The sequence below is a fragment of the Globicephala melas genome, chromosome 2, assembly GCF_963455315.2.
Source record: "Globicephala melas chromosome 2, mGloMel1.2, whole genome shotgun sequence".
NCBI classification, from domain to species: Eukaryota; Metazoa; Chordata; class Mammalia; order Artiodactyla; family Delphinidae; genus Globicephala; species Globicephala melas.
The window spans coordinates 73,265,486-73,279,402 of record NC_083315.2 but is presented as its reverse complement, the minus strand read 5'-3'; the positions used below and the strand labels follow the sequence as shown (position 1 = coordinate 73,279,402).

The following is a 13,917-nucleotide window of genomic DNA, read 5'->3' as shown; positions in this document are numbered from 1 at the left end:
AGCATGTGCCTTGATACTTTGAACAAAACACAGGAACCATTCACGAGCTGAAATCACCCTTTATGTGCACTGTGATGCTCTGATTTTGCCCAAAATTTGAATCAAACAATGGGACCAGCAAGGAGGTCAGAAGAGACAACCAAAACGGCATACGCAGATTTTTGTTAAGCTTCACTTCACAAAAGCTATGAGTTTTACTTTTGCCTTAATATCATAACAAATCTTTTTTAAAGAGGAAGTGTAATCAAGGAAGTAGTTTTTCCAAATGGTATTCCAATTGCCCAGGTGCCAAGCAGTAGCAGCTGGTAACTGACTTCTCTGCATCATGAAATTTCTTTACAGTCTTAAAAAAAGTAATTGAAATATTTTTGGTACAAATCCTGAGCCTTATAGCTTCAGTTCATTCCCCAAAAATGATTCCAAATGAGAATTCAACATAACTGAAAATCACCTAATTACACTCAGGAAGCTGTAATTCACAAATATTAATGGCGGATTTGACAGAGATTGCATCTCACACGTGTTTACCTTCATGGAGGCTTTCAGCTCGGAAGCGTCATACTGAGCAGGTGTTTTCAATAGGCCCAAAATCACTGTCTCCAGGTGGCCGAACAAGGCTGACTTCAGTGCTGATGCAAGTTCCTTCAGAAACACAGGCAACAACATGGAAAACTTGGTTGGTAACCAATATTCCCTTTAAAACTAGTAAGACAAAAATAGAGGCATGTGGGGGCTTCCCTGCTGGCGCAGTGGTTGAGAGTCCGCCTGCTGATGCAGGGGACATGGGTTCATGCCCCGGTCCGGGAAGATCCCACATGCCGCGGAGCGGCTGGGCCTGTGAGCCGTGGCCGCTGAGCCTGCGCATCCGGAGGCTGTGCTCCGCAACAGGAGAGGCCACAACGGTGAGAGGCCCGCGTACCGCAAAAAAAAAAAAAAATAGAGGCATGTGTTTGTAAAGCAGGTTGTGATTCTTTTGACAACTCTGGGGTGTTCGGTCAAAGTATCCTTCAACCGCATTCCCTTTGGCAGACCCAAAGGTCAGAAATGGAAAGATCAGACTTTCCGCCGGTAAAATCCCCTAAAATCCAAGCTGATTTTGCCCTCTCGTCCAGTCAGTAAAAGGAAACCAGAGCAGCATGCAATGCCTCAGAAAGCTATGCGTGAATGCAGTTTACAATACGCTTACACTCGCACGTGGTAACAGCCTATTTAAGACAGGGCACTTTCTAGGGTCAAGGCCCCTGCTAAGGAGGAGGTGATCAAAGTGGGGAGCCTCCAAGGAAGCAGAACCCTTGTGGCCTGCTGGTATCCTCCTGTGAAAGGTTTTGTGCAGCTGTGCAGAGGTGGCTCCAGAAAGTCTCCAGGTGGAACCAGAGGCCCCCACTTGGCTAGAAGTGATCTCATGAAGCTTTCCTATGCAAGACACTTCACCTAAGACTGAGAGAACCTCTATTTTCCATACCAAACTGGAACGGTATTATCAAGATGGTGGGGACTAACACCCTCCCCATTCACCGCGGGGCTTCCCTGCTATATATTGTTTCTTAAAGGTTCCCACTGTTACCATTAAAATCCACTGACAGATTTCAAGTCAGAGGCCTGAGTCAGCACCCACATAGGCAGACAGATATCCCAATTCGATGTGGCTTTGACAGATGCTTCCTCGGCGATTAGATTTCCTACAAATCATGGGCACTGAGTGATGGCTGAACTCTCCTGTTATATTTTTTTTTTTCTTTCTTTTCACTTTTCCCCCCTCTTCTCTCTTCCTCTCCTGCTTTCCAGCAGCACCCATGGCATCTACGATGTTTAGCCCCTAGAGGCATGTGCAGGCTCTAAGAGGTGATGGGCAGCCTGCTTCAGAGAGAATCTTCTCCAATCATTCACAGATGTCGAGGACTGAGATGGGTCTTAGAAATCATCTGGCCCAACCCTTTCATCACCTACTTTCTCCTGCTTCCTGAAGTCCTAGTAACACATAGCACTTAGGAGAGAACTTTAGAAAGCTACACCTTCCAATTATAGCACCAATTTTCCGGCGTGGAACTCTGAGGTTAGGTAATTCCAAACTTAGCCTACCCTGACACTCCCCTCTACCCATTCTCTGTTCAGACTTCAAATAGCATTTGGGCACCTACTGACTTCTTCCACTTCTATAATAAACTCCTTATGGGCAGCCAACTTCCTGCTTCTCATAATGTCAAGCACAGGGCTTTCTTTGCACTTAGCAAAGAATATTTGTCCAGATATGTTTGACAAATAAAATATGACCATTCCTTCTACGGAGAAACCTGACATCTGCTTGAACATGAAAGAAATATAACATTGATCCTCTGTCCCAGTTCCTGTCCACTTCTACTAGCTGTACCCATGCTGTTCAAGCCCCTCACCTAGGCAGCCTCTGTCCCTATTGTTAAAGTACAATACAGGGCCTTCTCCTTTATTATGCAAACAATAAGGTTCTTCTTTCAGGATTTCCTTCAGAAAGTCTCTCCATTATTTTATGTATCTTTCTTAAAATGTGATAATTCTCCTTAGCCCAGGGTTAAGAGGTATCAAGAATCATAGGATAGTGAGTTGTTCCCAGCCCACCATGAAGCCTGTGAGGTCACCAAACCCATCATGATTCTGTAACATCATCCCTCCAACAGGGTATGTGAGAGCTTTGTCCTCCATGCATCTCATCTGAAATCGAAATCCAGGCTTCTACATTTCTATGTACACTTATGTGTCCACACCCAAGTGTGTTCCAAGACCACACTCTGTAAGTGACAGCTGAAGGAGCAATTACAGGCATATTGTCCAAAGAGGTGGGCCTTCTGCTCCAACTGGAACTCAGCTCTACCAGCTCACAGATCCTTTTGGGAAAGTGGAGAAATAAACACTCCCTTCCATGCCTCACTGTAGTAGATTAATGTCAGTCTAGCTGGAAGAAAAATGTTAATACATATGAGAGGAAACAAGCTGCATGCTTTCCTATTTACGTCCTTTCCAACTGTTTTGAGAGGTGGGAGAGGGAGATATAGCAGGGTGTGACCTGCAACTTCCTGGACCCTGGTGGTCATGTCAACTCCAAGTGCAGAAATGTCTTTTCTAGACTCCTTCCAGCTCACCTCCACTGTGACTACGAGTGAAAGCCATAAGTCAAGCGGGAGCTGCAGGAAGCCATGCTTACTGCACCGTCCAAGAATAAATCGAAAGCTTTTAATAGCAAGAAGTTAAAAATAAAGCAGCCTGTCTGTAAAAATAAATTTCCTAACACTGCGACAAAATAAAGGATGAACAAGTGCTGGGCTGTTCCTTAACCACTCGTGGATGAGCAAGGGAAAAAGGCACACAAGACCCTTTAAATAGTGAGAGCATGGCAAGGTGAAGACAACCTAGAGACCAAATGAGCTACTAAACTAAACCTGGCGGTTGCAAAGATCTTAGGAATTCAACTGTATTTTTTTAAGAATGAGAGGAGTGTGTCAGGATCAATACTCAAATGGAGGCTAGTGTCCCAAGATTAAATTTAAAACATTTTATCAAGAACCAGCAGAAGTCATAAAGATGAAATGAGTGGCCACGTGTAGAGAACGGCATACCTGGCACAAAGGTTAGCACTCAATAAATGATACCTGTTGTTTTCCCTGATCCTTTCTATTTCCGGAACTGCTCCCTTTACACCCTCTGGGGTGGAAGAGGGTGTGGTCTTTATGCATAAGCTCCAAGCACCGCAGGGGACACGTATATGTGAGTTGTGACTCTTACAGGATGTAAGGGGAAAACCTTGGATCTCCTAGGGTTCCAGGAGGCGCTTGCTGGGAAGAGCCAGAATTCACAAAAAGAAAAAGCAATGGCTGAGGAACTGAAATTCAACATGGAATGCCCTCCATCCCTGAACCTGCTGTACCTTTTTGGTCCTTCTCTGGTAGGCGAAAGCAATATCCTGTCTCTGTGCATTGCTGCGGTTGGTCAAAATGTTGACGATGGTGACCTCATCCACACCTATGAAGACACAAGTAGGGAGTAGTTACTCAGCCATATGCTCTAGTTCTCTGGGCTTACATAGAAGGTTTTAAGCATTTTTTCAACCTGAAATGTATATATTAGTCCCTAAAGTGAAATGCCAAGACATTAAGATGTTTTCTTTCTTTTTGTCAGCACCCTCCACCCAACATGTATATCCTCTTTTCTGTTTTTCCTAACAGCCTCAAACCTCAAGTCTAAATGGACCTTTTTAAGTATCTGTATTAAAAAACCAAAAATAACAACAACAAAAAACTATTTCATTCATAAATTGGGTTTCTGGACTCAACAGTACGAGGTGCATTTGTGGGGCTTTGGCAGTCACATGCAACAACAAAGATTTAGAAAGATTTTAAAGGAAGGTCCCCGAATTACCATTTAACTGAGGTTTTAATAGACAGTAACCGCGACCTGAAGTAATACAGACAATTATTTATATTTATTGCAGGATTATGGCTATATAAGCAGCTAGGTACAATTTCTATAATTATATAAAATGTCATGACAAATGAGTCAGATTTAATATGGCAGTTGTATTTTAATAGCATAACTGATTAATACAATCCTACTTACTGAAGACTAAATTGTTTTGTAAGGAAAATAAATGTTCCACTGCTTTTAATATTCAATAGGCAATTTTAATAATCAATTTTGTAACTTTATTAAAAAGAATAATGTTTTAATCTAAATCTAAACTGGGAGTTTTGAAGTACCACCGAAATATTTTAGTACCTATTTTAATTGGAACATGTGTATTTACAAAGATAAGCAATGCCTTCTGGTATCTGAAAGTTTCCAATTTTATATCAGAAATACTCTTAACATGCCATTTAACTTAAGGGAGCACTATTTTAAGAATTCAGAAAGTGAAAGGTCTCTCTCCTGACTGATTATGTACTTTGTTTAATAAAAAGAAGTCTTTGCCATAACTGGATAGGTAATTCCTGAGTGAGAAAGAGAAGAGTGGTTAAGCCTCCAGGGTCACACGTGAACTGCGAACAGCCCAGCCTATAGGAAATCAGGAGTTCCAAAGCAACAGAAAGGTCAGAACGATAATACTCTGAGACAGAGGCAATGAGCAGACTTACAAAGAAGGTATTCTAAACTCTCAAGTGTGTTAGAAAGATCAAAAAGCAGAAAGTTAGAATTTCTGGGTATAAAAATAAGTAACATTTTTGTATTTACATACTCATTTTTAAGTGAATTCATACCAATACGTTAGTTACCTTAACTGCAGCATTTATACCTTCAGCTCTGATTTTCAGAGTAGCCGGTGTCAACGTAGAAACCCAACTGCTGAATATGAGATCGTTTCAAAGATGCTTATTTTGGCAAAAAATAAAGGGGGAAAATGTCTAATAGTAGATTGATTAAATAAATGTTTTTGTCCTTATAGTGGGATAATATACAGACATTTAAAATGACGGTATAGGGCTTCCCTGGTGGCGCAGTGGTTGAGAGTCCGCCTGCCGATGCAGGGGACACGGGTTCATGCCCCAGTCTGGGAAGATCCCATATGCTGCAGAGCAGCTGGACCCGTTAGCCATGGCCGCTGGGCCTGCGCGTCCGGAGCCTGTGCTCCGCAGTAGGAGAGGCCACAGCAGTGAGAGGCCCACGTATGGCCAAAAAAAAAAAAAATATGTATAAAATAGATAAGCAACAAGGATATACCGTACAGCACAGGGAATTATAGCCATTATCTTGTAATAACCTATAATGGAGTATAATTTGCAAAAATACCAAATCACTATGCTATATACCTGAAACTAATATAATATTGTAAATCAACTGTACTTCAATTTTAAAAATTAAAGAAAATTTAAAAAAAAACACAGCTCCCTGGGCCTCCCTGCCCTCTGAGATATGACTAAAGACTCTTGTGGACTTTGGACCTGGGAAGCAGCATTTCAACCAGCTCCCTGGTGATTCTTTATTTGAGAATCGCCAACAGAGATGGAAAAGCATGGGTGGGAAGTGGAAAGGTCATTGGAAATCTGCCTGTGTATAAGACTATTAAATCGCTTCTACCAACTGCTTCTGTGAGGTGCAGGGTCAACTACAATCTTAGGGAAAGAAATGCTTACCTTTGTTCAAACAACCCTGGTAAGAAATAACACCCGAAAAGAGCTCACGCCACAAACTTCAGTGCAGCCCCGTGTTCTTAGTCATTGAAACAAACCTCTCTTAGCAACCAAACAATGAACCTTTCTGTTCATAGCAGCTTAGCATTCAGCCAACAGAGTCAGAATACAATCCAGTTACTGGAAATCCCCGTAAAGAGCCTGGGTGGTTAACCTGAATCTCACCTGGGACTCAGAAACAACTAGAGCCTGAAGGCGTCTAAGTGTATTTTACCTGAATTACTTACCCAACAAACAGACTGCTGCAATGCAGCATCGAGCATGCTGGGACCCCTCACCAATGAAAGATCTGATACACTGCACAGATGCTAATGCCAGCAACTACAAAGAAAGTAAATGGAGACGATTTCTGCCAGTGGAAGCCCCCTCCTCCTTCCGAGGGCCTCACCTGCATCAGCTGCTCCTCCCATACCACTGTGCGCAAGTTTCAAATTGAACTAGAAAGAGGAAAATAAATCATAGTGCCCAGGATCGATGGCCTACTCAAAGCCATGGAAGGCACGTCCTGTGTTGGAACCCCAGAATGCACACATCTGCCAGTGGGATTTCACCATCTTATCTTCAGAACAGTGCTGCTTCCTCTCGACCTGGCATCATAACTGGTGAGACGGTTTATTCCTGTGGAAAACAGTCCAGTCCAGGTTGAAGCTGCAAGGGTCATCTGGTGACTCACCACTCCTGCCCAGGATGCAGCTGAAGGATGAGGGCTGAACGTTCAGCTACCTATGTCAGCACAATCACCGTCAACAAATGCACAGCAAGTGCCAGTACACCAGGAAAGCTTTACATTTAAACAAGGTTAACGTAGGTGCAGACGACGGCAGATGAGGCTCTGCCTCTCTGGATTTGAACTTTCCGATTGCTCCTGTGCCAGTGAGAAGGGAAGTGTCTGCTGAGGGAAGGAGCCCAGGGTCGAAAAGAAACTGCGTGGATGAAGCAAACGCATAAAGAAAACAATAAATGTGAATAATGCCTATTTTCCCATCCCATTCCTCTTGTGTTTGATACAGAAGGTCACAAAGTAATCCAAGCAAAGCCTCACATTGGGAAACAATGACATGGGTGCAGGATCTCACAGAATGTGGGGGAGAACACAGTAAATTCTGTGATTCAGGCAGATTTTTTTTTAATGCCTTTCTTAAATTTAATTTTTATTTTACACTGGAGTATAGTTAATTTACAATGTTGTGTTTCAGGTGTACAGCAAAGTGATTCAGTTATATATATTTATATACATATATCCATTCTTTTTCAGATTCTTTTCCCATATAGGTTATTATAGAATACTTAATAGAGTTCCCTGTGCCATACAGTAGGTCCTTGCTGATTATCTATTTTATATATAGTAGTGTGTATATGTTAATCCCAACCTCCTAACTTATCCCTCCCCCCAACCTTTCCCCTTTGGTAACCGTAAGTTTATTTTCGAAGGCTTGTGAGTCTGTTTCTGTTTTGTAAATAAGTTCACTTGTATCATCTTTTTAGATTCTACATATAAGTGATATCATATGATACTTGTCTTTCTCTGTCTTACTGCACTTAGTATGATAATCTCTAGGTTCACCCATGTTGCTGCAAATGGCATTATCTCATTCTTTTTTATGGCTGAGTAATATTCCATTGTATGTATGTACCACATCTTCTTTATCCAATCCTCTGTTGAGGGACATTAAATGTCTTTTCAACACTAACAGAAGTTAAGATTTTCAAGACTGGTGAGGAACTAAGACACAAATTTATCTGGCTCCTGATGGAAAGCAGCACGAAAGTTTTTAAGCATTTTTTCCTTGAATGAAAATGGCCAACTAATCTTACCAGCTAACTACAAAAATGCTTCCCACACTCCAGGGCATCTGAAAAAAAATCAGTCCCTGTTCTAAGTGCTAGTCACCTGAAGCCACAGCTCCGGCAAGTGATGCCATGGGAAGGCACCGCTGACAGCAGGGCTCACATAGAAAACTGTGGGGTCGTGGGTTCCTTAAAACATCAGCGATATTTTTAAAACAAAGAACACTTGCAGTCTAAAATAACGGCTGAATCCAAACCCACAAAATGGGCCTCCTGGAGTCTCCTCCTCTCCGCGGGTGGAAACCCCAAGTCAGCTCCACATCTGGCACTGCATGGAAAATGTGCATCTTTACTGTTCATGGCCAGGAACCAAGAGGCCATTCTGCACAGGATCTGACTCACATCTGCCAAGGCACACTGACTGCACAGAGAAAACAGATTTCATTGTGTTTGATAAAGGACTCAGGAGGCCCTCCACGCAGGGCTGACTGACTAGTTAGAAGATAAAGGAAAACTGCCCAGATCCGCTCCTTATCTAGATCACAGGTAAAACTGGGACTTGGCTTAGGTTACTGGGCATATCAGTATCAAACCTCAGAAACCATCTTTACAACAAGGTCACAGGCAGGCCACAGAGAGAGCAGAAGGCACAGACCCATGGGTTTTATTTTATTATAATATTGATAGTATCAACCATTCACTGAGTACCTACATGCCAGGCATTTTACAAGGTGCTTTGTACAAAGCTCTCTTGCAATTGTCATCCTGTCCATGTGCGATGGGTGTTAGTGTCATCCCCATTGTACCAATGAGGAAAAGACGAGGACTCACCCAAGGTCACACAAGCAAGTCACTTGCAGAGCTGGGATTCAAACCAGGATTAAATATCTACATTGGGCTATTCTGCCTCCTATTACAGAAAATAATCCAAAACTTGAAAATACGCAAAAGGAAGGGAACGTCTTCCCAGTGTGGCTAAAAGGCCCATCCAAGACTGTTTCTCCAGGGCACGCTCTCACTCAACTTGCTACTCACTACTGATCACGGCATAGGCTCTATGGGGTTATGTGTTAACTTGTAGATTTTGGTCCAGTAGAAAGGATAGCCCCCAAGATTATGGCTTCAGTGCCCTGAAGGACATTAACGGTCTTGTATCCAGCCTAGCAATCTTCCAACATTCTTTCCTCAGTGTCTATAAACACCTAGTCTCTCAAATTTCCCTTTTAACCAGCCCTATCTCAATGAATTAAATAAATGTTTGCCACGTGTTTATCCTATATCTCTATGAGTCACGTTTGTACCTTTTTGAATTATAATCTGGTACTTCTTTCTACCACACTCCTCCATCTTGTTGCTAAAAAGGACTGGAGACAGTAACGTGTCTATTTGTCTACAGAACTGGACTTACTGTTTAGACCATACAAATGTACACCCGTTGAGTAATCTGTAGATAATGATTTGCCACCCAGTAACAATGCGTGGCCACTGAGCTAACCCAACTGAGGTTTTCTTCAAGAGAAAGAGCTAGAAGACTCTCTTCTGGAAATAGCCATTCATAACTCCGTGGGAGCCTAAAATGCCAGTAAGAGTGATTTTAGAGACAGAGAAACACATGCACGCACACAGACACTCACACACACACTGTTGCCCAAAGTACCCTCCCCACCATCTGCCACGGTGCTGCCTGCCCCGACTCAAGGAAAGCGTGGTTTAGCTAAGTGCCTAAGAAGAGGATTGGGCCCAGAAATCAAATTTCTTCTATTTCCATTCTGATCTGGTCTCACCTCAGCTGAGTCCCTTAGAAAGGATTTAAGTACAGTCTCCTTGGTAATCCCACTGGGGTATTTTAATAATCTGGAACCCTGTCTGCCTTCTGCGCATAATTACATTTCTGAGATACTCTACAGGACCAGCAGGAAAACACAAAGGCCACTCCTCAAGATCGAAATCAAATAAAATTGCAAATGAAGGGTTATGCATAAAATGAAAGCACCAATTTGTGCCCTGTTGCTCTACCAGCTTCCTGAGTCAGAAGTAAAAAAATCTGAACAGATGTAAAAGAAACTGATACCCGCCCTGAACTCAGCTGACAGAGAAGTTACTAGTTATTGTCTCAGCACTGCTGACACCTGAACGTGGTGACTTCCATCGTCCCTGGGTGTCACCGGTATTGGGATTTCCTCATGGAAAAGGGGTAACCATTTTTTACAGGAAAAAAAAAGCTGACAGGCAGGCAACACAGCCGATGCCTACAATGAGAAAGGCACCAGGGACTCCTTCACCCATGTTTCACAGGCTCCTTGGCATGAGTCTGGCATCTACCTACCCGAGTAGACAATGATCATCTTGAAAAAAATCAGAAAATCTGTGCCCTGAGTAAAGGTGGCCGTGACTCAGCACTGGTCCCTCTTTGTTCCCAGCAGTGCTGTAAGAGGAGAATTCAGTCTAAAGTGAGCTTGAACACAAAAGGAAAGTCCTCATCAACGGGAAGGTTTTGTTCCCTCCTGTTCACTTCCAGGATGGTTAGAGTGAGAAGGCCCTGGGCTACGTGGGGCAGAAAGGCCTTTCCCACAAGCGTGCTCACACTCAGGCGTGGGGGTTCTTAGTTTGGGCCCACATCTCCGATGCCGCTCCCGTGGGAGAGAAGCTACTTTCAGAGCCAATCTGCCTCCTGGCATCTTCAAGAGAATACATTCCTGGTCTTCCCTGGTGGCTCAGTGGTTGAGAGTCCGCCTGCCGATGCAGGGGACACGGGTTCGTGCCCCGGTCCGGGAAGATCCCACATACCGCGGAGCGGCTGGGCCCGTGAGCCACGGCCGCTGGGCCTGCGCGTCCGGAGCCTATGCTCCGCAACGGGAGAGGCCACAACAGTGAGAGGCCCACATACCGCAAAAAAAAGAGAGAATACATTCCTCATTGCTGTCTCAGCTAAATGAATATACCTCCAGGTGTGCAGGTGAAACCAAAAATACATATCCTGGCTTGCTTCCCACTGCCATGGGATGTTAAGTCTTTCGGCCACGCTGGAAATCTTAAGCAGCTCCATTTCCGAAGTATAAGAAAAAAATAAGCGCAGAAACTTGCTGCCGTATGCTTCTATACTTGTGCTTATAAGGGAGGGAAAAATCACCCGCTTCTGCAACCCTTCCGGAGAACACAAATACTGCTAAAATCAAAACTGGCAATAATAATAGGGCAATTCATTACCCTCCCCTTCCAGAGAGAGACCGAAGCTGTACCAGTTTATTGGCACTTACACTAACTCCGGGGTTGTGCTGCTTCTAATTACAATCTATTTTATGTAGTCTAGATTCATCCTTTTCTAATTTAGCTGACTTTCCTTTCTAGTTATTTGGACCCATATGGTAAACCATTCACAGCTGTGTTGTACACTCTGCAGTATATATTTAACCCAAGGCCAATCTAGACCAAGAGACTCCTACAGATCTAAGTCTCAGAAACCTCTTGTTAATTAAGCAATATTACTACTTTTGCATGGCTTTATTCAGTTTCTAACTAGACATTAATTAAGGTAAGTACTTGCAGAGTCTACCTCAAGCCAGAGCATACACAAAGCAATCCTCCATTTGGTTTAGGTGACATGCTCAGGGAACACTGAGATCCCTTCAAACCAAAAACAAAGCAAACTTACAAGTGTGAGCTAAATTCCTTTTGGAAAAAAGGATCAAAGCTTACTAGGGGACTGTTAATCCTTCGGGGATATGGTCCGGATTCTGGAACTGCCTTCTGCTGCCTTCTCTTGCCAGCCACATATCCTGACTCTGCACTCACCTGTATGCCGGTATCTGTGTACATTTTCACTACTATTCAGGTTAAATATGTACTTTTTCACATGATCCCAGGGGCCTGGGCATTAGAAAAGTTTAATGAAATAAAGTCATTGCCCTCAAGGAGCTCACTTTCTGGTGGGAGAGACAAACCCATAGATAACACAATGTGGCAAGAGCTATAAATGAGACACAGATCAAGGAATAAATGATTCTGCCTCCCACTTAGAGAAAGCTCGGAGAAGAGGCGATGCATCAGCTCAGGCCAAGATGAGTGGGAACTGCCTGGATGTCAGAAGTGTGCCAACACTCCCACTAGAAGCGGGCTGCACACTCCTGAGAGAGCAAAGGCTCTGTTTGTGGCACCGAATAGCCTGGAGATGAAGCTAGACAGAGAATCTGCAATGGATGAGGCAAGGAGGCCCGTAAAAATAGGGACAGGGACTTCCCTGGTGGCGCAGTGGGTAAGACTCCGCACTCCCAATGAAGGGGGCCCGGGTCAGGGAAATAGATCTCACATGCATGCCACAACTAAGAGTTCACGTGCCACAACTAAGGAGCCCACCTGCAGCAACTAAGACCCGGCACAACCAAATAAATAAATATTTTATAAATAAATAAGGACAAATGCCCTAGCAGCTCAGGTGAGAGATAAGGGCAGAGGAGAAGGGAGGGATAAGAGCTGTTCTGGGGCCTTCTGACCAGTCTAGGCAGCACCAGCCTATAGATGTCACCCAGGTCTGCCCCTCCTAACTCTCTCCACTGCAGGCCTGCCTCGGTTTACAATCCTTGGGTTTAAGAGCAGTGAGTAACCCTAGGCCACAGCTGACTTGCTCACAGCCCTTCTGCCTGCGAGTACTCGGATAGGGAAGCGGACGTACATCAGGCAGTACAGGTAATGCCCAGCATGCTCTACACTCGGCACACGCACACACACGTGCGCACACACACCTGGGCTACCCTGAGAGGGGAGGCCCAGAGGGTCATCTTTTCACGATCCTTTGGCTTTGTTTGTATCAGCATTTGAGGTTTACCCTGTTTCCTTGGATGTCAGGGAAACACCAATTAATTTGCATTGTATTCTCCTGGAAAAGGGTTTGAGACAGAGCCAGTTAAGGTGGGGCATGAGCTTCCTAATTACACTTAAAGTGAAAGGCATTCTAAAAGGGAAGGTAAGATCTTAATTAGCTCATTTTTTTTAAACTAGTGTTAGTATCTAAAAAGATCAAGGGGAAGGAGAAAAAACCAAAAGGAATGTGAGTTTCCCAACTACAGCTGACCCTCGAACAACTGGAGGGTTTGGGGTGCCGATACCCCCAACAGCAGAAAATCCACATATAATTTATAGTCGGCCCTCCTTATCCTCAGTTCCATATCTGTGGATCCAACCAACCTCTGACCGCGTAGCACCGTAGTACTTAGCGTTGAAAAACCTCCACGTGTAAGTGGAGTTCAAACCCATGTTGTTCAACTACGATGACTTCATTTTTGTTTTTAATTTAGTTTACTGCTTTCTGTTATGAAGGTAATACATGTCACCACAGAAAAATTGGAAAAAACAGAATATACCGAAAACACAGGAAAAGAATCAATTACCCATAATTCTATATATCAGTTAATAATGCCTTTTATCTTTTTCTTTCTGACATAAAAAAAAATTGTGGTGGTATGATCATACTGTATACACTATCTTATGTCCATTTCCTACGCAACTGACAAATTCAAGGTGAAATATGAGCGTTCCAAAATTGACTGTGGTGATGGCTGTACAATTCAGTGGATATACTAAAAAAAACTGAATTGTACATTTTATATAGGTGAATTGTATGAGATGTGAATTATATCTCAATAACAATGTAAAAAAATTGTTTACAAACTTTACTTCTCATGTCTTGGTGACATTCTACAGACATTCTATGCAATATAAAGGCAGTTACCATAATGTACTAAGTCACTCTCCAACTAGAAGATGGATCTAGGTTTGTCACCATCATAACCAATGCTGATACAGCACAGGGAGATCAGCTCGGTGCTTTGTGACCACCTAGAGGGGTGGGATAGGGAGGGTGGGAGGGACCGAGATCCAAGAGGGAAGAGATATGCGGACATATGTATATGTATAACTGATTCACTTTGTTATAAAGCAGAAACTGACACACCATTGTAAAGCAATTATACTCTAATAAAGA

General features: G+C 43.3%; 1 protein-coding gene across 1 annotated transcript in view; it reads right to left on the bottom strand.

Annotated features, from left to right (window-relative positions):
• The window catches only part of ANXA2 (annexin A2), a 44,369-nt gene that overhangs the window by 12,463 nt on the left and 17,989 nt on the right, over positions 1 to 13,917 (bottom strand). Inside the window, exons 4-5 of the mRNA XM_030878872.3 lie at positions 3,896 to 3,990; positions 529 to 642 (exon numbers count right to left, since the gene is read on the bottom strand). Of these exons, the coding sequence (XP_030734732.1) occupies positions 529 to 642; positions 3,896 to 3,990 (209 nt within the window). The remainder of the gene's footprint in view (positions 1 to 528; positions 643 to 3,895; positions 3,991 to 13,917) is intronic.